We start from the raw sequence: 24185 nt of genomic DNA, 5'->3' as shown, positions 1-24185 counted from the left end.
GGGCTCCAACAAGTTCTAACCTTAATCCTTCAATATATTCAATTTGCAAATCCATCAATCGAAATCTCTGCTATTGTTCCATTTGATCCTATCCTGTATATTTTAAACAAGAAGGCTTAGAGCTCGTTTGGATTAGCTGATTGTAAATAGCTGATAAGCTTAGTGTTGAAAAGCATCTCTGCTAAAATTAATTTTTTAAATAAACATTTAAGTGTTTGAATAGACGTGCTGAAACTGATGATGATAATAATAATAATAATAATAATAATAATAATAATAATAATAATAATAATTAGTTGATGTGTTTGGTAGAAAAGTGCTAATAAGTTGTTCTTTTGTTAAAATGATTAAAATATCCTTAAAAAATTTATAAAAGATTATAAATTAAAAAATTTCTTGGTAAAGAAAAGGATGAACAACGAATATGGAATGAAAATAAAGTTAAAAAATTTATTTAGGGAAAAGTATTTTGTGAATTAAAAATATTATTAAGGATAAATTAGTAAAACCCTTGGTCAAATTAAAAGTGCTTATAAACTGAAAAGCCATAAGTTGGGGGTGACCAACTTGTGACTTATGGCTGATTTTAGCATATAAGCACTTGGGTTATAACTTATAAGCACTTTGGATATTTACCATACGCGTAGACAAGCTAAAATGTGCTTATAAGCCAGTTTGACCAACTTATAAGCTTCACCAAACATCTATCTTAAAAGAACTAAAGCGAGGAAAACAGCAAAACGAAGCAACAAAGAAAAGAAATGAATCTTGCCATTACTTTCACCAAAACATACAAACAGAAACTGTTTCATTACGGAATCCATATACAAGTTAACAAAACCTTTTCTCCCACCAATCTCCAAAACTGCTGAAAAGATTCAAAAAAGAAAAGAATGCTTCAAGAAATCAAACCAAAACTCATTCTTGAAGGAGTCCATCATTTTCACTAGGCACTCAAAACCATGCATAAGCCAAACTACTAAAACAATAAACACAAAGTAAACCAACTTGAACTACTCGTGATCAATTTCATTGACACGATAGATCCAAAAACAAAATCCAAAAGGTTCCCCTACCTTCTTCCACCAATTCTTTCGATCATCTTCATTCTCTTTCAGAGTCGCTTGAACTTGAATCAGAACTTGAGCTTGAACTTGATGAGCCTGCCTTTTGGGGTTTGTCTTTCTTGCTTTTAACATCAGCTGTAGTAGGCATATCAACAACATGATCTGGGTTTTCAGCTGTTAATGCCTTTGCTTCTTTTACTACAACTTCATGATCTCCTTTTCCAGTTTCACCTTCTCCAAATTCAAGATACATCAGATCCTCTAACACTTGATTCCATATCATTGGATGAGCCTGCTCCACTTGGCTTAACTTCTGCTAACTCACCTTCAGAAGTGGATTTCAGGGGTTTCTCCAGATTTCCTTCCAAGACTTGTTTCGAAGCCAAGTCTGTCTCGACGTTTTGTGAATCTGAAGAAGCTCCTATGTCTCTGGATTTCTCCTTATGCTCATCACCATCACTCTCTGAAAGATTTTCATGATCCAAATCAAAATATTCAGTTGGTCTTGTTTCAAGAATTGGTAATTGCATTGCGCGTGTCACACTTGACACTTTGAGCACTGCTGCATTGTCAGAATTCCCAGATATGTCAGTTGCTAGCTCAGCATTAGGTTGCTCAAGAACATTTGATTTTTCTATTTCTTTCTCAGATATTCGTCTAAATACTGTGTCGATATCTTCAACTGTTTCTGCTTCGAGCACTGGCATTCCAGAATCTTCCAGAGCTGAACTTAACACTTCAACCGCTGCTGCATTGTTTCCAGATTCTTCAGTTACTAGCTCAGCATTAGGCAGCTCAAGCACATTCGAGTTCTCTGTCTCTGTTTCATTCTCAGAAATTTGCCTAAATGCTAGCTCAATATCTTCAATTGTTTGTGCTTCCAGTACTGGCATTCCAGAATCTTCCAGTACTGAACTCGACAGTTCAACCGCTGCCACATTGTTTCCAGATTCTTCAGTTTCTAGCTCAGAATTAGGTAGCTCAAGCACATTCGAGTTCTCTGTTTCATCCTCAGAAATTTGCCTAAATGCTAGCTCAATATCTTCAATTGTTTGTGCTTCGAGCACTGGCATTCCAGAATCTTCCTTTACTGAACTTGACACTTCAAACACCGCTGAATTGTCAGAACTCCCAGATTCTTCAGTTAATGGTTTAGCATTAGGAAGCTCAAGCACATCCGAGTTCTCTATTTCTTTCTCCCAAATATTTCTAAATGCTAACTCAATATCTTCAACTGTTTGTGCTTCCAGCACTGGCATTCCTGAATCTTCAAGAGCTGAACTTAACACTTCAACTGCTGCTGTATTGTTTCCAGATTCTTCAGTTACTAGCTCAAGCACATTCGAGTTCTCTATTTCTTTATCAGAAGTACTTCTAAATGCTAACTCAATATCTTCAACTCTTTGTGCTTCCAGAACTGGCATTCCAGAATCTTCCTGTACTGAACTTGACACTTCAACTGCTGCCGCATTGTTTGAACTCCCAGATTGTTCAGTTACTAGCTCAGCATTAGGTAGCTCAAGCGCATCCGAGTGCTCTATTTCTTTCTCCCAAATATTTCTAAATGCAAACTCAATATCTTCAACTGTTTGTGCTTCCAGAACTGGCATTCCAGAATCTTCCTGTACTGAACTTGACACTTCAACTGCTGCCGCATTGTTTGAACTCCCAAATAGTTCAGTTACTAGCTCAGCATTAGGTAGCTCAAGCACATTCGGGTGCTCTATTTCTTTCTCAGAAGTACTTCTAAATGCTAACTCAATATCTTCAACTGTTTGTGCTTCCAGAACTGGCATTCCAGAATCTTCCTGTACTGAACTTGACATTTCAACCGATGCGTCATTGTTTGAACACCCAGATTGTTCAGTTACTAGCTCAGAATTAGGTAGCTCAAGCACATCCGAGTGCTCTATTTCTTTCTCAGAAGTACTTCTAAATGCTAACTCAAAATCTTCAATTGTTTGTGCTTCCAGCACTGGCATTCCAGAATCTTCCTGTACTGAACTTGACATTTCAACCGATGCGTCATTGTTTGAACACCCAGATTGTTCAGTTACTAGCTCAGAATTAGGTAGCTCAAGCACATCCGAGTGCTCTATTTCTTTCTCAGAAGTACTTCTAAATGCTAACTCAATATCTTCAATTGTTTCTGCTTCCAGCACTGGCATTCCAGAATCTTCAGCATTAGATTGCTCAAGAACATTAGATTTCTCTATTTCTTTCTCATAAACTTGCCAAAATGCTGACTCAATATCTTGAATTGTTTGTGCTTCCAGTACTGGCATACCAGAATCAGTTTCCTCTTCAGTCACTCCAGTTTGAGTAGATTGTAAGTTTTCTATCTCAAAGACAGAGTTTTGAGCTTCAACTATTGGCATTTCTGGAACTATATCTTGAGCATCCACATTGTGCTTTACACTGGGATCTGAAGGTCCGGTGTCACTATCCTCTGGCAATCCTCCTTCAATTGATCTAGGATAAACAACATCAATATGATCGATACTTCTCAATCCATAGTTTTGAATATCTGAAGCACACTCCTTTTCTTCATGCTCATCAATCTCTTCAAATGTGGATGCATTTAAGATCTCAGGGTGCAACGGGAGCTTTCTTTCATGAACTTCAGCACAGGCCCCTTCGTAAACTTCTGTAGTTACAGAATCAACAGCATGGAATGGAGACAAATCCTCTGCACTAGAGCTGATTTGTCTCTCAAACTCATTCTGGCTTGACCCCTTGATGCTAAAGTCACCAACTGTATCTAATTCAGAGAGAAATACCACATCAATGTCGCTGATACCATCGGTTTCTTCAACTATATATTGCTCATCATGATGAAAATCAGCTGCTTCTAGTGGCAATACATAGTTTTCCAAGACCTTGATCTGGTTATCATTTTCCAACTCATCGAGGATGTTGTTCCTTAGACCTGATAGACCAGCACCTCTTGGGGCTTCATCAACCTCATGCAGATTGGAGAAAGAGTCAGGAGTACGTGGGGAGTTGATAATGGGGATTCCGTCACCAATGTCGTGGATTTCTGGCACATTCAAGTTCTCCGTGGTACTTGCTTCCTCAATTGACTCAACCAGGATAACTGGTGGCTCCTGCTTATCAGAAAAAGATAGCACTTAGATTACCAGGATTTGTTCCTACTAGAAACATTTAAAGGAAAACGAAAGAATGAAATGGATAAGGAGATATTGTTAGGGATATAGTAGATATGCCCTAGATCCAATATCATATTTGATGATTTGAACGTATTTTTGTGAACGTTATTTGATATAAAATATATATGGCATTTGATATTCTTTTATAATTATTATTAATTGTTTGATTAATTTGATAAGGTCCTTGATTAAATTTTGAGATTTGTCATCGTGATAGAGATCATGATAATGAGAGCAAAGTCTCTTACAATTTAATCTAAATTTGTTCTTGATCGTAGGATTATTAATTTGGACATTAGTAATCCGGTTAGATCAATATTTATGTGATCGTCTTTATGGGATAAAGATTAGTTGATCTCATTAACTAAATCACATAGATAGATGATGCATATAGAGATATGATCATTTCGAGAAAATGCATAAAGACCCCATTAACCTTGTTTGGAAAAATCATTTACACACCTTAACTTTACGGGTGTCCTAACACCCCACTATTCTTATCTAAACTAAATTTTATACCTCCCTCAAAATACCAAACCGTCTTGTAGTGGGCTGTGTTAACACGTGCCATGTATCAAATACTGCATTGTTTCCTTTTTTATTTTTACTTTTTCTTTCCTTTTATCACTCTTGTTTTCATTTCATCTTCTCCAGCTTCCTTCATCGTTATTTTCGCACCCAGCCACCATGGAAGGCAATCACAAACATAACCTTCCTTAAACCCATAAACTCTATCTCTGAAAAATCAGAACCACCTCCCCTGCCAGTCCACTTTAGCACCTCTAATTTGACCATTTTTCCTTCACATCAATCTCACAAAAGAATACCCACACACCCAGATCTAGGAGAAAACAAGAGAAAATTTCTTGTACGAAAAATGGTATTTCAAGCTCTCCAATCAAGTATTAAAATTATTCCAACTTAAATCCATGACTCAATTTCTAAATCTACATCCCAAATATTATATAGTAAAAGAAAAAACAGGAGAAAAAGAAAAATGTGTTGAGAATAGATAATCAAAAAAGAAAAATGGATCATCACTCACCGGTAATTACAATTAATCAAATCACCAGTATAAATATCAGGATTTTTTTACTCTAATCTTCTTCCCTATTCTTCATTTCTAAAAATCACCACCGGGGTCTTCAGTGTATGGCGATCCCAGAAAATTTTTCCGTTATCTCCTTCTATCTCTGTATCTATATAAAATTAACCGTAATATACAACATTCTTCTTTATCTTCTTCAAATACTATTTAAAAAATGAAGAAAATGAAGTAACGAAGAAAGAGAAAATGGTTCTGTTAAATGAAGAAAGAGAAATGGGTACTGTTAAAATGAAGAAAGAGAAAAAGAAACGAAAAAGAAAAGAAAAATGAATAAGGAAAGAGAAAAAATTAGTATTAAGTTTAATTAGTTAGAGTATCCAATAGGAAAGTGACACCTAGACAAGTAAATTAGTTTTAAGCTATTTTTTTGCCTCACGCACATCTAGGAAATGAATTACACTTTTCATGACAGATCATCACTCAATGGGGTATTAAATTTAGTTTAGATAAGAATAGTGGGGTGTTAGGACACCCGTAAAGTTTAGGTGTGTAAATAATTTTTCCTGACAAGTTTAATGGGTACTGTATGTATTTTCTCTTGAACCGGCTCATTGGATAATTCCTAATGGTTAGAATTACCATAAACTATCAATAGGATATTCTCTTGAAGAATGTGATGTAACTGTTTCCTTTGACCTGAGATCGTCATAGTAATTGACAAGTTATATATTGTGCTTTGATATCAGACACCTATGGCCCTAGGGCGATAGTTGAAAGGATATTGGGTACGATTAAATACTTGTAGAATTAGTGATTGATCAAGATGGAATCTGTCAACTCTTGGTAATGAGTTTAAGCTCCATGTTGTCATGAATTATAAACGACCAAATTAAGACCTTGGCCAGGGCAATTGAATGAAAGAAGAAAGGAGTTTCTTAGGTCATTCAATGGTCGATTATATTTGACATGAACACATAGTTGGTCACCTATGAGGATTTGACAGTTGAACCATATCCTAGGGTGATCCAGAGCTATAAGGACAGAAGGAATTACTACATTATTCTTCTACTGGTTCTTGAGAGTAAATTGTATACTTCATCCTATCCGATCGTTAAGGAGTGTTGCTAGACGCCACCCTTGATTAGTATATTGATGTGGTCAATTTACTACCGGATTAGTATTGAATCTATGGGGTCGCACACTAACGAGTGTTCTGATCTTTGCTAAAGGAGTAATTACTTTATTATTTGTTAATTAAATTAAAGAATTTAATTAGTCAAATAAATTTAGTTAGTTAGTCCAAATGAAATATTAATTATATTTTTTGCTAGCACAGAAGATATAATTAATATTGTGAACAAGTTGAAGTTTTCTATTTGGAATAGAAAATTAAAATTGTCTCTTGGTTGAAATATATATATGATATATATAATTAATATTTATTTATATAAGGTATGTATATAAAATATTAATGAATGACTTATGAATCAAATCCAATTAAGAACTGGATTTTCACGTCAAAGTCCATAATTGGACGAGTCGCTACCTAAACCCATAAAAATGGGATTTGTATTTTTCTATAGTAAAATACTAATAAGGATATTATAATCCAATTTGGTATTGGAATTTATGGAAAGTCCATAAATCATAAAGTCCAATAAGAACGGCAGTAACGAAATCTCCCTGCGAAATTCCATAAAGTTAATTTGTGGAATTAAAATTATTACCCTAAGTAAATCATTACCTCAACCAAATAGGAATAGGGTTTATATGTGATATTATATAAAGGGTGATGGAGAAAATTTGCCACATTAATTCTTGAGAAGAAAAATACTTTGTGAAAGTGAGAGTGCAATACAAAGCCAAGAGAGAAAATACAATTACAAGAAAAGTGTTTCTTGTTCTTCTATCTTTGAGTTGAGATTTTTGAGAAAAATTTCAGCACAAGTTTTCCGTTCAATTTGTTCGCGGGTTTCGTTGATCAAAGAGTTGATAGCAAGGATCAGTCTCGGTGTGGATACACATAGAGTCTTCGCACTATCGAAGAATTTGAAACAAGACTTTCTTCACCAGGTACGTCTTAGATCCGATCTATTGATATGTAAATAAATTTTAAACATGAAAAGATCTGCCTAGGATTGTTATTGTCTTCCGCTGCGTGTTACAAACACCTATATGCAATCCTGCAGTGGTATCAGAGCCATGATTTCTCGTGTCTAAAATTTATTTACAAAATATTTTAAGATTATATTTGAAGAGTTCAAACCATAACATATATGTCTTATGCAATAGTCAAATTGTTTGAATGCATATGGATTGATATAATTTTATTGTGAATAAAATATATATACATATGAGCTAAACTATTGAGATAGTTCGTAACTTGAATTTGATATTTATATATTAGATACGACGGGAATCTATAATAGGTTACATGATTCTATTGTTATTTTTAATTGTTATTAGTTCATGAGATGTTAATTAATAATGATATTCTGGCATGAATTACTTTTTGTGATATTTGTGATATATAGATTAAACATGTTAGAAGAATGTTGAATTTTGTTTTTATGTCACGTGCTCGTTCGTTACATAATTTTGAATTATTTATTACATGTGATGTAAATTAATTTAGAACTAAGCATGTAGACAACTTGAACTAAATTCACATGCTATAAAAGATTTGATCTTCATGTTATTAAAAACTGTTTTAGTAACAATTCCCTCTTACTAAAATTTGAGCTCTTAAATAATAAAATATAAGATATTTTATTATAGAGCTATCCATCAAGGTAAATAATTTTACTTATTTCTTGTTTATAAGGAGCGGCCTGACTACCAGGAGACTTATAGTTCGAAAATATGTTAAAATTATTTATTGCATTAGATGTATGGATTGAAAGAATTATTCAATTTTATACTAGACGCCTGGACCACCCGGGGGAGTATAAAATTTAATAAGTTCTTTGCTATCATGATGGTTGAACTCAACTATGCCAATAGGATCGACCTGACTACTAGGGAACTATTTGACATAGAGCTATTTAAGGAAATTGTATGGGGATACAATTGGTAAGAGTACCTACCTTTAAAATATATGTGAGAAACGACTTGACTTCCAAGGGGCTCATACATATTGTTAAAGGATTCCTTTACTCCACTAACAGAAATAAAGATTTCGTAAACTATAATGAGGGTAAATAGTTTAAAATAGTTAGTGGAAATATCATTTAAATAAAAGTCCATGTCTTTATGATATATGCAAATATGTCCTTATATTATTGCCTTTTCTTTTCTATATTTTAGATTTCTCAATATGTCTGTTATATCACTGCGTGAAATACTTGAGACCAACAAGTTGGTAGGACCAAACTTTGATGACTGGTATAGAAATTTGAGAATTGTTTTCATGCATGAAAAGCTCATGGATGTGATCGATAAGCCTGTAAAGATAGTCCCACTAGAGAATGATGTTCAAGGCACCAAGGTTTATCAGAAACACATCATTCTCGCTTCTATGAGTTCTGAACTCCAGAGGAAATATCAGAATATGGATCCAACTGCAATCATTGAATATCTTAAGAAGATGGTTGATACACAGTTGGACATTGAAAACTCTCCAGTTGGACCCCTTGTCAATCATATGATTGTTCTTACCGAAGAACATGAGAAGTTGGGGTACAAGCTTGGTAAAGAGCTTTCTGAAGATTTGATCTTGCAGTCAGTATATGATGCTGAAAAGATGTTGAATGTTTTCACTGTAAGAAGAAAGGGCATTGGAAGAGAAACTGCAAGGAGTATCTTGCAACTCTAAAGGACAAGAAACAAGGTGAGACATTAACGAAAAATGTTTTCAAGGTTTCTTTAGCTACTACTAATTCTTCACTGTGGGTATTAGATACTGGCAGTGGTTATAACATCTGTAATATGTTGCAAGGGTTCAAGGTAAGTAGGAGGCTAAAGAAAGGAGAAGTTAATCTACAAGTTGGAAATGGTGCAAAAGTTGCGGCCGTAGCTGTAGGATCAATTTCTTTAATAATGCCTACGGGCAAAGTACTTATGTTGGATGATTGTTATTACGTTCCTAAATTTGTTTCGAACATAATTTCAGCTTCTATGTTAGACAAACGTGGTTTTCGCATTAATATAGGCAATGGTATTTGCTCTATTTATTATAGCGATAACTTATATGTGAATGGCTATCTCCAACATGACGTTTATGTCTTACCTAATGTGAATGCTAATTCGATTATGCATGTTTCAAGTCTTGAGAGGAAAAGAGATGATCAAGTAAATCATGCATACCTTTGGCATTGTAGGCTTGGTCATATTGGAGAGAAAAGAATTAACAAGTTGTACAAGGAAGGGTACCTTGACAAATATGATTTTGAATCATATCAAACTTGTGAATCTTGTCTCAAAGGAAAAATGACCAAATCTCCATTTAATGGAAGTGGAGTAAGAGCTTTTGAATTATTGGGACTAATTCATACGGATGTTTGTGGGTCCATGAAAATTCAAGCTAGAGGTGGATATTCTTACTTCATCACCTTCACTGATGATATGTCAAGATATGGATTTGTGTATCTTATGAAACACAAGTCTGAATCTTTCCGTAGTGAAGTTGAGAAGCAGACTGGTAAAAGTATCAAAGTACTAAGGTCTGATAGAGGTGGAGGATATCTTAGTAAAGATTTTACTAGATATCTCAAAGAGAATGAGATTCTCTCACAGTGGACACCTCCAGGAACACCACAACACAATGGTGTGTCTGAAAGGAGAAATCGAACCTTATTAGATATGGTGAGATATATGAAGGGGTTCACTGATCTTCCAATAAATTTATGGGGATATGCTTTGGAAGCAGCAACATACTTACTTAATAAAGTTCCCACTAAGTCAGTCTCTACAACACCATATGAGATATGGAAAGGATGTAAGCCTAACCTTAAACATATTAAAGTTTGGGGTTGTCCAGTTTATGTTAAGAGACTACAGTTTGATAAACTTGACTCAAGATCTGATAAGTGTAGGTTCATTGGGTATCCCAAGGAGACAATGGGATATTATTTCTATCACTCTTCTGACTATAAAGTGTTTGTGGCCAGAAGAGCAACCTTTTTGGAAAGAGAATTTCTTTTAGAAGGAAATTATAATGGAGAAATAGAACTTGATGAAGTTCAAGAAACTAATGAATCAACACAATGTAAAGATCATGAGACCCAAGTTGAAGAACCTTTATTGGATGTTTTGAAATTGCCAAGGAAGTTGCCATCTTCAACGGTTGAAGTTCAAGAACTAAATGAAGTTCAAGAACAGGTTAATGAACCATTTCCAAACCAAATTGAACAACAACCAAATCCAGCACAAGGTGAACAGGTTGTACAAGTACCTCTTAGAAGGTCTACACGAGAACGTCATGTACCAACTAGATTTAATCTAGTTGGTACAAGATGATGTATCAAATGAGGTTGATCATAATGATGATGACCCTAAGACCTATGAAGAGGCTATACAAAGTTCTGATTATGAGAAGTGGCAAAAGGTCATGGAATCCGAAATGGAATCCATGAAGGAAAATAAAGTATGGACTTTAGTTGAACCTTCAAAGGATATAAAACTTATAGGTTGTAAATGGGTTTTTAAGAAAAAGATTGGAGCAGACGGAAAGGTGGAGACCTACAAAACCCGTCTTGTTGCCAAGGGATATCGTCAGGAAGAAAGAGTCGACTACGACGAGACGTTCTCTCCCGTGGCAATGCTCAAATCTATTCGGATTTTGCTTGATATAGCAGCATACTATGATTATGAAATATGGCAAATGGATGTGAAAACAACTTTCCTTAATGGTGAGCTAGAAGAGGATGTGTACATGACACAACCTGAAGGTTTCACATCTTTGTCTGATCATAATAAAATTTGCAAGCTACAAAGATTCATTTATGGACTAAATCAAGCTTCTCGAAGTTGGAATATTTGTTTTAACAAGATAATTGTAAAGTTCAATTTTGTTAGATGCGAAGAAGAACCTTGTGTGTACAAAAAGGTTAGTGGGAGCACAATTATATTCTTAGTGTTGTATGTTGATGATATATTGCTCATAGGGAATGTCATACCTGCATTGCAAAGTATCAAGATTTGGCTATCTGAACAGTTCTCCATGAAACACTTGGGAGAAACAGCTTATATATTAGGAATAAAGATATATAGAGATAGATCTAGGAAGCTGCTTGGACTTTCCCAATCTTTGTACATTGATACCATCTTAAAGAGGTATAATATGGATAATTCCAAAAGAGGCTATCTACCGATAGGCACTGGAATTACTCTCAGTAGGGAGGATTGTCCTAAAACACCTGAAGAGAAAACGCATGAGTAGGATCCCATACGCTAGTGCAGTGGGAGCTATTATGTATACCATGACATGTACACGTCCTGATGTGGCTTATGCACTTGGAGTGACTAGCCGATATCAGGCAAATCCTGGTGAGGAACATTGGAAGGTGGTGAAGACCATTCTTAAGTACTTAAGAAGGACTAAAGACCAATTCCTCATCTATGGAGATTCTGAGTTGAAACTTGAAGGTTATACTGATGCAAGTTTCTCTTCAGATACAGATGATAGCAAATCTATTTCTGGTTATGTATTCACCTTAAATGGTGGTGCAGTGAGTTGGAAAAGTTCCAAACAAGCTACAGTAGCTGATTCAGTGACTGAAGCAGAATATATAGCAGCTAGTGAAGCTGCTAAGGAAGCTGTATGGATGAAAAAGTTCTTAACTGAACTTGGTGTGGTTCCTTCAATAGAAGGTGCGATTTCATTGTTGTGTGACAATACTGGAGCCATTGCTCAAGCAAAAGGACCAAGATCACACCAAAAATCCAAACACGTTCTGCGAAGGTATCACTTAATAAGAGAGATCATTAGACGTGGAGACGTCTAGATTCAAAAGGTTGATGGAAAGGAAAATACTCCATATTCACTAAAGCTCTTGGTGCAAAGGAGTTTGACAAGCACAAGTAAAAATTGGGAATGAAGTACAAGAGCGATTGGCTCTAATGCAAGTGGGAGATTGTTAGGGATATAGTAGATATGCCTTAGATCCAATATCATATTTGATGATTTGAACATATTTTTGTGAACGTTATTTGATATAAAATATATATGGCATTTGATATTCTTTTATAATTATTATTAATTGTTTGATTAATTTGATAAGGTCCTTGATTAAATTGTGAGATTTGTCATCTTGATAGAGATCATGATAATGAGAGCAAAGTCTCTTACAATTTAATCTAAATTTGTTCTTGATCGTAGGATTATTAATTTGGACATTAGTAATCCGGTTAGATCAATATTTATGTGATCGTCTTTATGGGATAAAGATTAGTTGATCTTATTAACTAAATCACATAGATAGATGATGCATATAGAGATATGATCATTGAACCGACTCATTGGATAATTCCTAATGGTTAGAATTACCATAAACTGTCAATAGGATATTCTCTTGAAGAATGTGATGTAACTGTTTCCTTTGACCTGAGATCGTCATAGTAATTGACAAGTTATTTATTGTGTTTTGATACCAGACACCTATGGCCCTAGGGCGATAGTTGAAAGGATATTGGGTACGATTAAATGCTTGTAGAATTAGTGATTGATCAAGATGGAATCTGTCAACTCTTGGTAATGAGTTTAAGCTCCATGTTGTCATGAATTATAAACGACCAAATTAAGACCTTGGTCAGGGCAATTGAATGAAAGAAGAAAGGAGTTTCTTAGGTCATTCAATGGTCGATTATATTTGACATGAACACATAGTTGGTCGCCTATTAGGATTTGACTGTTGAACCATATCCTAGGGTGATCCAGAGCTATAAGGACAGAAGGAATTACTACATTATTCTTCTACTGGTTCTTGAGAGTAAATTGTATACTTCATGCTATCCGGTCGTTAAGGAGTGTTGCTAGACGCCACCCTTGATTAGTATATTGATGTGGTCAATTTACTACCGGTTTAGTATTGAACCTATGGGGTCGCACACTAACGAGTGTTCTGATCTTTGCTAAAGGAGTAATTACTTTATTATTTGTTAATTAAATTAAAGAATTTAATTAGTCAAATAAATTTAGTTAGTTAGTCCAAATGAAATATTAATTATATTTTTTGCTAGCATAGAAGATATAATTAATATTGTGAACAAGTTGAAGTTTTCTATTTGGAATAGAAAATTAAAATTGTCTCTTGGTTGAAATATATATATGATATATATAATTAATATTTATTTATATAAGGTATGTATATAAAATATTAATGAATGACTTATGAATCAAATCCAATTAAGAACTGGATTTTCACGTCAAAGTCCATAATTGGACGAGTCGCTACCTAAACCCATAAAAATGGGATTTGTATTTTTCTATAGTAAAATACTAATAAGGATATTATAATCCAATTTGGTATTGGAATTTATGGAAAGTCCATAAATCATAAAGTCCAATAAGAATGGCAGTAACGAAATCTCCCTGCGAAATTCCATAAAGTTAATTTGTGGAATTAAAATTATTACCCTAAGTAAATCATTACCTCAACCAAATAGGAATAGGATTTATAGGTGATATTATATAAAGGGTGATGGAGAAAATTTGCCACATTAATTCTTGAGAAGAAAAATACTTTGTGAAAGTGAGAGTGCAATACAAAGCCAAGAGAGAAAATACAATTACAAGAAAAGTGTTTCTTGTTCTTCTATCTTTGAGTTGAGATTTTTGAGAAAAATTTCAGCACAAGTTTTCCGTTCAATTTGTTCGCGGGTTTCGTTGATCAAAGAGTTGATAGCAAGGATCAGTCTCGGTGTGGATACACATAGAGTCTTCGCACTATCGAAGAATTTGAAACAAGACTTTCTTCACCAGGTACGTCTTAGATCCGATCTATTGACATGTAAATAAATTTTAAACACGAAAAGATCTGCCTAGGATTGTTATTGTCTTCCGCTGCGTGTTACAAACACCTATATGCAATCCTGCAGTCGGATCCTTCGAGATGTAAATTCTAAGATTCGGGGATACGGATCCTTGTACGGATACGGGTGTGGGGATCTGGCTAAAAATAATTTTAAAAAATACAAATATAAAAATCTCTAAATGATGAGAAATTATGTGGAATACTTACGTATAGCTTGTAAAGTGTGGATTTCTTTTTTATTCTCAATTTGTAGATAAGTAAAAGATTGATTTCCTAGAAAAGGTATGTTATCTTCTTCAAATTTACCCTAGTTTTGGTTCTGATTTCGGGAATCAAATCGTATCTCGTCTAGAATTTTTCCGTCCGTCGTGCTCAAGGTGCCCAAAATTGTTTGACCAGATCCGATATGGATCTCATACCTACACCCATACTAGTGTCGTGTCGACACGGGTACAACACCTAAATCGCCGTGTCAGAGAAACTTAGGATAAAAGTAGTATGTATCATATATCCAAATTACAAGTAACCAGCAGTAATTCACTCGTCCAGATGATGCAGGACATCCATTGTACGTGTAATACCATCAAATTACAAATAACCAGCAGCAATTCGCTCGTCCAGATTGTGAATGATAGTTTTCTCAAATACGCGAATTATTCTTATCCAATTGGTGCTTCTATCACTGACTTCTGCCAGATCCATAATTTGAACATTTATCTTGAACTTAATCTAGACTGAAAATTGCATGACTTTGAAAATCTGTGCTTTGAGGTTTTTCCCTTTACCTGGTTTTACATTCTTCTCTTCACTAAAGGTTGGGATGCATACATAAGGCCCTGAGACTTCTAAATTGCCAGGTTTCATAGATCTGCCTTGGTTTGATGCATTATGCCTAGCAACTATATAGGCTTATAGTTTATTCTCCAACAGGCAACATATATATCATGAAAGATATGTTAACGTGGAAACCAGACTATTATTCTTCCTACTACAGAAGTCTTAAAGTTGTGGTTGTCTACTGCTATCAGTTCAGGTAAAGTAGATTATAAGTCTCTATGTTGTTATTTTGTAAATCAAATGGATAGTTCTTTTTACCTTAGCATCAGTCACACAGTTTAATATAATAAGTAAACCAGGCAGATTTCAACTTTCTAAGATCAACTCTAGTAAAAATGTGATAGGACATATGACATGAGAATTAATGAAGAAACAAAAGTTGCAGAAAAGGAAATGCATAAAAGAAAGAAATTTGGAAAAGAACTTGTTTACCATTACGTTGTGATCCTCTGAAGATTCTTCATCCATGGATTTGTCTGAGCATGTGGCGTCTTCTTCACATAGAGACGAGGACTTTTCTACAGAAGCAAATTGATGTTCAGAAGAGATCAGCTTTTCATCCAATTCACTGTGAGCATCAGTAACCAAATTTACAACATTGTTTGATGAGGGAAGATCATTTAGTTCTGAGATGATAGCTTCTTCCTTCTGAGCTGCATCGTCCACAGAATCCTTCTCCAAAGAACGCATATCTGGTTGAACGAGTGGAACCTCTTCTGCGATTAGAGAATGCTGTTCATCATCCAACTGATGGATGTTTTCATGTTCTGAGGACTTTGAAAGGAATTCCACTGTCTGGTCTACAGCATGTTGAGGCACAATACAGGTATCCGCATTAAATCCTGAAGAATAAATTTGCTGTAGCGCATGCTCAATAGTTCCTTCCTCATACCCAATATCTTCATTTGCTGATAATTTTGAGTCAGTAGATGCCTGACCAACGACAAACTCAGGCATCAGAGGAGCACTTGCACTGCCAAAGAATTCATCATGTTGAGAGATCTCCACCTTTGCAACATCAAGCTCGCGTTTGCATACCTCGTCCCTTGACAGAGATTCTTGGTCATCTACTGGTGCCGAAATCTCTTCATTAGTAGAAATGGACCTTTCAATGTCCTGACTAGTTTCCTCAGATTCCCTCTCGAAGAAAGAAACACTTCTTTTAACCAATATAGGGGAAAACCCTGTTTCAGATTCCTCAAGCTGATCTGAACTTAAGGAGGCTGAAAAAATGTTTTCCATAATAGCAGAAGAACTGGTATCATAAATAGGTTCCCAGTGTGAAGTCTGCTCCGCTGAAGTGCTCGTGATGTGGAAATCTGATCCATTAAATGAAGCTTGCCTGGAGATCCCATTTTGTTGAACATCACCCATTGTCTCCTCTAAGCTTGACACCGTCTCTTCTTCTTCTTCTTCTTCTTTATATGCAAAGACACTTTCGCTTACTTCTAACGACGAGGAGCTAGATTGATTGCTGTATATCTGATCAGAAGTTTTTGACTTCGATTGAATTTCGGTTGGATTAAGTTCCAAAGCATCGGACACTCTTCCTTCTTGGAGCAAAGTTTCTTCTACTTCATGATGAATTTCCACAGCTCCCAGCTGCTCCAGTGACTCGACTTCTTCAGAGGATTCACTTCCATTCCTGACATGCTCAAAAGTATGCTCCATTTTAGATATCAGCTCTGGTTCCTCGGAGATATGTTCATCTATGAGCTCTTTGTGTTCCAGTTCTTCTTCATCGAGGCTTTTGTGTCTTACATTGATCTCTTCAATGAGGTCTTCAACTGAACCTAATGAATCTGTTTCAGGAACAGAACTTACCTTGGAATCACTAAGTTCGCTAGATCGTCGTTGAAATGGTGAGTAGCTCGTTCCTTCCGAAGCCATCCTTTCTGGGACAAAATAAGGTCTGAAATGGCTATCTTGCCTATTCATCCCAAATAGTGAGGGCCTTGCACTAAAAGTTTCGTTCCTCCGCAAGACTGGCTCCTTTGGTCGAAATACCATAAACTCTTCTTCGAAACTGTCTTCCATAAGATCAGGCTTCTCTTCACTTGAGTCGTAGGGAAGATCGAATGGGTTCCGCCTTGGTACTAAAATGGATGGAGCAGACCCAGGAATTGGAGGCAGTCCAAGTTCGTAGTTATCCTTAGGAACATCAAAAGGATTGTTTCTTGCTGTTGAAATGGGCGGGATGTTGAACGGAAGATCAGCGGTATCCAAGTCAATCAAATTCTTTTCGGTCATCATCAGCCTCATTTTCTTCAGTGATCTTCTCCTCGCCATAAGACTCTCCAACCGTTGATTCCTTTCCACCTCCGAGCTTCCCAAGTCAATTAGATTCTTCTGATCCTCCTCTGTCCATGTAATAGCTGACTTACTTTTATCTTCCTTGTCTTGTGTTTCTTCTTCATTCTCGTCATGTGCAACTTCTACCTCTTCCTGGTTTTCACAACCATCATCAGATTCATTATCGCTTGCACTGAACTTACCCGAACTGTCTGAAGCAGCATCAAAACCATCATCATGCGACAAACTAACATGTTGAGGAGTGTCTTCATCTAAAAGCGGATGGAGCTCATCAAGCATCGGGATAATGTCAGCCATTGAAGCATCTGGAGAAGAGCTCTCCGCTCGATCAGACTCCGAATCAAAAGACTCGTCATCCTCCTCCTCCTGTTCTTCCTCTTTGTCGGACTCCTCCTTTTTCCAAGGGGAACCAGGAAGAGAATTAAGATTCACCCTTTTAGAATCAAAGGAATCTGATCTATCAAAATCAAAATCCATGCTCTCATTATCAACCTTTGGAATGGGAGAGTATTGACTCTCGATAAGTTCCCCATCATCATGTTTCTCTTCATTCTTTTCATCATTCTGCTCATAAAATTCCCTCTCTGCTTCCTCAAAACCCTCATCAACCATAGGAATGGGAGAGTATTGACTCTCCATAAGTTCCTCATCATCATGTTTCTCTTCATTCTTGTCATCGTTCTGTTCATAAAATTCCCTCTCTGCTTCCTCAAAATCCCCATCAACTGTTGGAATTGGAGAGTATAGATCCTCCGTATGTTCTCCATCGTCGTGTTTCTCTTCGCTCTTTTCATTGTTCTGCTCATAAAACTCCCTTGCTGCTTCATCAAAAAACCCATTCCCAAATTGAAATTCTCGAGACCTTTCCTCCAGTAAAGGGGAAAGATAACTGACCTTATCAATGGACTGCTCTAGGACGTCCCTCTCATTATCAGTATATCTCTCCACATAGTAGCTATCTTCACTCTCAATATGAGTAGTATCACATAATAGTCCAGTTTTCAAAGGCACTATATCATGAGTTGTTTTTTCTTCCCTTTCAATTTCAGGTATATTTGGTTGGCCAAAACTTAGTAAAGTTCCGAGCAAAACAGCAGTACAAACAAGAACTGGGGATGTAGCTACTAATATGGAAAACAGAAATGGGAAAGATCTGTACAAAAATGCTATGAAACACAGCATACTCACAAGGAAAGGATGATTCAACACTGTTTTATAACATCCTTTAATTGAAAACATCACTACTCTCCTCATCTGAACTCCAATCTCTAACAACTCAAAACCCATATTTTTTGTAAACAATACTTAATATTCTCAAACTCTGAATACAAATATCAATTACATGAAATAACTCAATCCCCTTATATCAACTGGCAACAGCAGAAACTTCAAAACTGCATCAAAAGTGAAAATCCACATAAAATAAATCAATTGAGGAAAATATAAAAACCAATAAGCTTTTCTTGAACTGAAATAACAGAAAAAAATTCCAAGATAAGTTACATACCAGTTTTTGAGTACAGATCAAAATCAATTTTCCACAAAAGCCCAACAACCAATCCAAGAATTTAACTTTCTTCTTTTTTTCACCTCAGCTAAAAAAAGCTACTTATATTTTCTGGATTAAAGGGTCCTTGTATTAAGTGTTTAAAGCTAAAACTAAAGAAAAATGGAAGGTATGAAAAGAAGAAAAAAGAGAAAGTGAAAAAGAAAAAGTTTGCACCTTTCTCTTTCAATCCTCTTTTCTTTCTCTTACTTTCGGTTCTGTTTCTAAAGATCCCACTAATGGGACCTTCAACTAAGTATAACTTGTCTAAAATTCAGATAAAAATTGAATCTTTTTTAATAGCATAGACTGTGAATAGAAATATCAAGAACTCATATAACCAACTTCAATTAAACTAAGGTCAAGTTGATTCAAATAAGTAGTTGTCATGATGTCCATTTCAGTGTAATTAGAAATATCAAGAATTCATGTAACCAACATCAATTAATTTTAAACTAAGGTATAGTAGATTAAAATAAGTACTAATTTGATTAGTATTCCATTTAGAGATTGAAAGGGACAGAAATGCCACTAAAAGAATAATTTATGAGACAGCTAAGTGGGGTGGATGTACAGTGCAAAATGGAATGATGGAGAACTTAGTGTCTTTGCAGTATTTTGTATTAGTTTAATGTAACTTTTGATGTGGGAAGGAATAAGGGTGATCATTACTTTTTCTTGCTTTTTGATTAAGTTAATGTTGGTTAATGGCTGTCAACTGGACAGGAACACAACTTTGATATATTATTTAAGGGTATCTTGTCTTTTGGGCCTTAGCCCACAGGGCTTTGTGTTTTTTCACTAGTCATCATTGTATGGGATATGTAATGGTAAAAATAGCACGGGTTGGACAGTTTTCGGACTGGTCATTCAAAAATAGCCAGCATTTGTCAAGTCATTGAAAAATAACCACTATTTTGCTGCAACAGAGACCGGTTCAGCATAATATACTGGAGTTCGGTGCACCTGTGTATGAACTTCCAGCATATTATGCTAGAACTCCAACACACGGAAAGTTCCAGCATAATATAGTGGAGATTCGAGCACTTGTGTATGAACTTCTAGCATATTATATTGGATCGGTATACTTTGCTGGAACTTCACTATATTATGCTGGAGTTTTAGTGTACTTATGCTGGAACTCCATTATATTATGCTGGAGTTCCAGTATACTTATCCTGGAACTCCAGTATAATATGTTGGAGTTCAAGTATACTTTTGTTGGAACTCCAGCATAATATACTGGCGTATTTTCCGGGTTTTGAGTAGTATTTTCGCTCAGATTTATCTTTACATAAAAAATGGCTACATTTCGATTACTTTTGAAAGCGTGACTATTTTTAAATGACCACTTGTAAATCTGGCTAGTTTTGAATTTCTCCCTATGTAATGCAATACTCCTGGTTCTACCTCAATAAAAGTGTGTAAAAACTTACCTAACACCTATTATATATTTACACTAATAGCCTGTTTGGCTAAATTGGAAAAATTAACTTATTTTGAGAAGCAGTTTATGTTTGGCTAATTAATATAAAAAGTACTTCTAAGCTGCAATTAGTATTTGGTCAAACTTTTACAAAGTGCTTCTGGAAAGAATCTAGTACTTTTTTCTGCTTCTTCAAAACTGCTTCTGCTTCTACTCAAAAGCATTTTTTTCCTTCTAAAAGCTTGGCCAAACACTTCAACTTTGAAAGAAAAGAAAAAAGTGCTTTTCAGCTTGGTAAGCTTGGCCAAACATGCTATAAACTGATGAAGATCAAATATGTTTACTCGTAAAACGATACAGTTGAATTTGTAACGTGATTTATAAACATGTATAGTAATTTGATCCAAAAATATAAAATAAATAAGAATAAAGTTAAGAATATAAAAATAACTTAAAAGAAATACAGTCTAGTTGTATGATGAGCTTATCCGGGAACAATAATATGAATAATATTAAGAACAAAAGCAAGCGAGAAATTTTATAGTATGAGAGCAAATTATAGCCTTTGAGTCCAAATCATTTTTTGTCATTTATAATGGATACTAATTCTCCTATTTATAGCTCTATTTAGAGAGACAAGATCCCCTGAATCAAGCTCATCTTGAATGAGAATAAAATCTCTATTGATAGCCATATAACGGTTGACTATTAAAACAATGATTATTTGTAACGGCTGCTCATTGAATGATGTCTTTTCAGACCGTCGTCTTCCTTTCAAATTTTTGTTTTCGGTTTCAATGCCTTCGAAACTCGCTCAATACCGGTCACATGCTTGTATCTGGTGCCAACTATTTGCGTACTCACATCTTACATGTCTTCAGTTTTACGTGTCATCCATCATTCGTCCAACTGTCGCTAACCAATTTTCCCTATACAGAATATGTATTTTTTATATACTTATTTATTATTTAATCATGATTGTATGTTATATATATTTATTTATGTTAATTTTTAACTGATAACATTAAATAATTTTGTTTGGCATAATCACCGAATAATGATACACTTTTTTGCTAAGAATATAATGGAATGGTTGAGCATTCATCCTTAATCGAAGATTTCAGAACAAGCCTTAAAAATTGAAATTGGAAAATATTTATCTATGGAGAGCTTAATAGATCTATCCGGCATGAAATGTAATTAATAATGCCTCTTTTTCTGTTTATTTTTGGTTGGTGCTGCTATTGGATATCTTTACAATTTATTGTTTTTTTTCAATCATGATGTCCATATTTTTTTTTTTGTCCCCAAAGGTCAACACGCTATTTTTTTCTTCTTTCCATTCAAGGTCCACAACACTAATAACACTAATTTGTGTATTTTTAGTGGAATACGTATTCAAAGGATGTTAATAGCCTTAATAAGTTTATCATCTATTTTGCAATTACTCCATGATCTGTTTCTTTTAGTAATTAATCTATCATGGTAGTTGAGTTGCAGGCCTCCACTTTAATTTGCTGGCGGCAACACCATATATAGTCACCCAAAAACTAGATGACATTCACATTTTGAGTTAGTTTTACGAAATTCCATCATAGTAAACAATAAAAAATAATTTTATAAAATTAAAGCGATTGAATTTTACATTTTCTTTTTTATGACCATTGGGGAGGGGGAGAGATAAAGGGAGGGCAACACGAGGCATATCTAGTATTTTAAGAGATTGATGCACTATTATGAAAAGGTGAATTAAATTTATACTCGACGGGTTCAACTTTAGGGATTCTTTTACGTAACTCAATACACTTTTAAAATTATAGGTTCAAATTTATTTCTTTTTAGAATTTTAATTATTTTTATATGTATATCTATATTTTATATCAAAATACCCATTGACTCTACGCTACATCCTTCACTGTTGCTAAATTTAATGCAAACATGTGTTTAAAAAAGGTATAAAAGTTAATAATGATCACATAAGAAGAATGGGGATTTCAAAATGTGTCACGCTTGAAGAATACGAAAGAATATACTTGACAAAGAAAAAAAAAGAAAAAAAAAAGTACTTACTTAAAAAGCAAGATAGGGACCCAACACATGCCCATCCCGTATGTGTATTAGAAAAAGAAAGGAAAAACAATGGAGACGAAGAAGAGGTAAGAACTACTACTCCAATTTTAAAAAACGAAAGAAAAAAACAACAGGATAAATGTGGAATTTGAAATCCCGACTTTACTTATAAAGGTGCACCAATAATTATTGTATTGTGGGGCTTTTTGAGCTTGGGTATATAAATATATATATTATACTGACTGGGTGAGGCAAAATTCAAAGTTTTAGGTTTATTTAGATATGTCTTGAGCTAATTTCTTCTTCTTCTTCTTCTGCCATGACTTTAGAGTTAAAATAGAGTGCCTGAGCGAGGCAAAATTTGGGTTCATTTGGACACATATCTTGAGTTGATTGAATCGTCGTCGTCATCTTTTTCTTCTTCTTCTTCTTCATCGTCTCCTCCTCTTTCTCTTTTTCTTTTGTGAGCTATTACGGTTTTGTTAGTTAGTCGACAGATGAGTTAGTTAGTCGGTTGTAGTTGTGGGGCCCATTAGTTAAATAATTCGTTAAGTTAGTATAGAATTGAGTTGTATATATAAAGTTGTAATCTTCATTCATTACAATACAGAGAATTTTATTTTGCTCTGCAATTCGTCTCTTCTCTCTAAAGCTCATCTCCTTTATTCTCAAACCTAGCAACAAATTGCTTGGATGAATCTCGAAATTGAGCTCAGATTCACCAAGCTCAAATGGTATCAGAGCTGTAATTTCGCAAATTTTGTTCAATTTGGCTGAAAATTCATCATCGTCTTCCTCGCGAAGCTGTGACTGACGATCGTCAATGGCGGCCGAAAAAATCGATCGTACGCATCCGTTGTTTGCTCATCCTTCAGACACTCGTAGTTCGATTCTAATTCCTGTAAAGCTCACAGGTTTAGAAAATTATGGATTGTGGCACCGTTCAATACGAATTGCTTTGCAAGCTAAGAGGAAGCTAGGGTTTGTGCTTGGGACGTGCACAAAGGAGTCGTTCAAATCTGAATTGCATGAGGACTGTAAACATGTAATGTAATCGTGCTTCCCTAGATTATGAACATTGTGTCTCCGGATCTACTTAGCAGCATTGTCTACGCATCTAATGCACATTTGGTATGGGAAGATCTGAGAGAGAGATTCGACAAAGTGAATCGTGTGAGGATTTTTCAGTTGCATAGGGAAATTGCTACTATTTCGCAGGGAACAGATTCAGTATCTGCATATTTCACTAGGCTAAAGGAATTGTGGGCTGAATATGATGCAATGGTGCCTATTCCTAATTCGAATGAGTATGTTGAACACCTTCAGCAGCAAAGGCTAATGTAGATTTTAAGTGGTCTCAATGAGACATATGATCAAGCAAGGCGTCAAATCCTAATGGAGACCGTGGAGCCAACATTGATCCAAGCTTATGCATTGATTATAGAGGACGGGAGTTTGAATTCTAGTGCACATCCAGTCTTTCCAAACGGAGGAGATCCAGTTGCTATGCAAACAAGTATATGGCAGATGACTGTGCAAAATTACAGGGGACAGTACAAATAAAAGAAGTCGTTTGTGAAATGTGATTACTGCAACAAACCTGGGCACTCTAAGGAAAATTGCTACAAACTAGTTGCTTATCCAACTAATTTTAAAAATAAGAAATTGTATGCAACTAACATGACAACTGGTGGCTTAGAGAATGATAAATTAGCACATTAGGATGAGGGAAGAAG

At 35.2% G+C, this 24185-nt stretch overlaps 1 protein-coding gene across 1 annotated transcript; it reads right to left on the bottom strand.

Moving 5' to 3' along the window:
• Positions 1-753: 753 nt before the first annotated feature.
• On the bottom strand, positions 754-19343 carry LOC107777122 (uncharacterized). Its single transcript, XM_016597108.2, has 3 exons — positions 18915-19343; positions 15527-18801; positions 754-4174 (listed from the first exon to the last, which is right to left on the bottom strand). The coding sequence occupies exons 2-3, from the start codon at positions 18692-18694 to the stop codon at positions 1310-1312; spliced, it is 6033 nt and encodes a 2010-aa protein (XP_016452594.2). The 5' UTR covers positions 18695-18801; positions 18915-19343; the 3' UTR covers positions 754-1309.
• Positions 19344-24185: the final 4842 nt, after the last annotated feature.

The sequence above is a fragment of the Nicotiana tabacum genome, chromosome 5 (assembly GCF_000715075.1).
Source record: "Nicotiana tabacum cultivar K326 chromosome 5, ASM71507v2, whole genome shotgun sequence".
In the NCBI taxonomy this organism is placed as follows: Eukaryota; Viridiplantae; Streptophyta; class Magnoliopsida; order Solanales; family Solanaceae; genus Nicotiana; species Nicotiana tabacum.
The sequence above is the reverse complement of the archived record's forward strand: the minus strand, read 5'-3'. Positions and strand labels throughout refer to the sequence as shown.

Excerpts from the sequence above, each read along its gene's own strand:
- LOC107777122 (XM_016597108.2), bottom strand. The coding sequence starts at position 18,694 with ATGGGTTTTGAGTTGTTAGAGATTGGAGTTCAGATGAGGAGAGTAGTG. Across the intron at positions 4,175-15,526 it reads CAGAGGATCACAACGTAATG|GAGCCACCAGTTATCCTGGT; the intron begins GTAAACAAGTTC and ends TCTGATAAGCAG.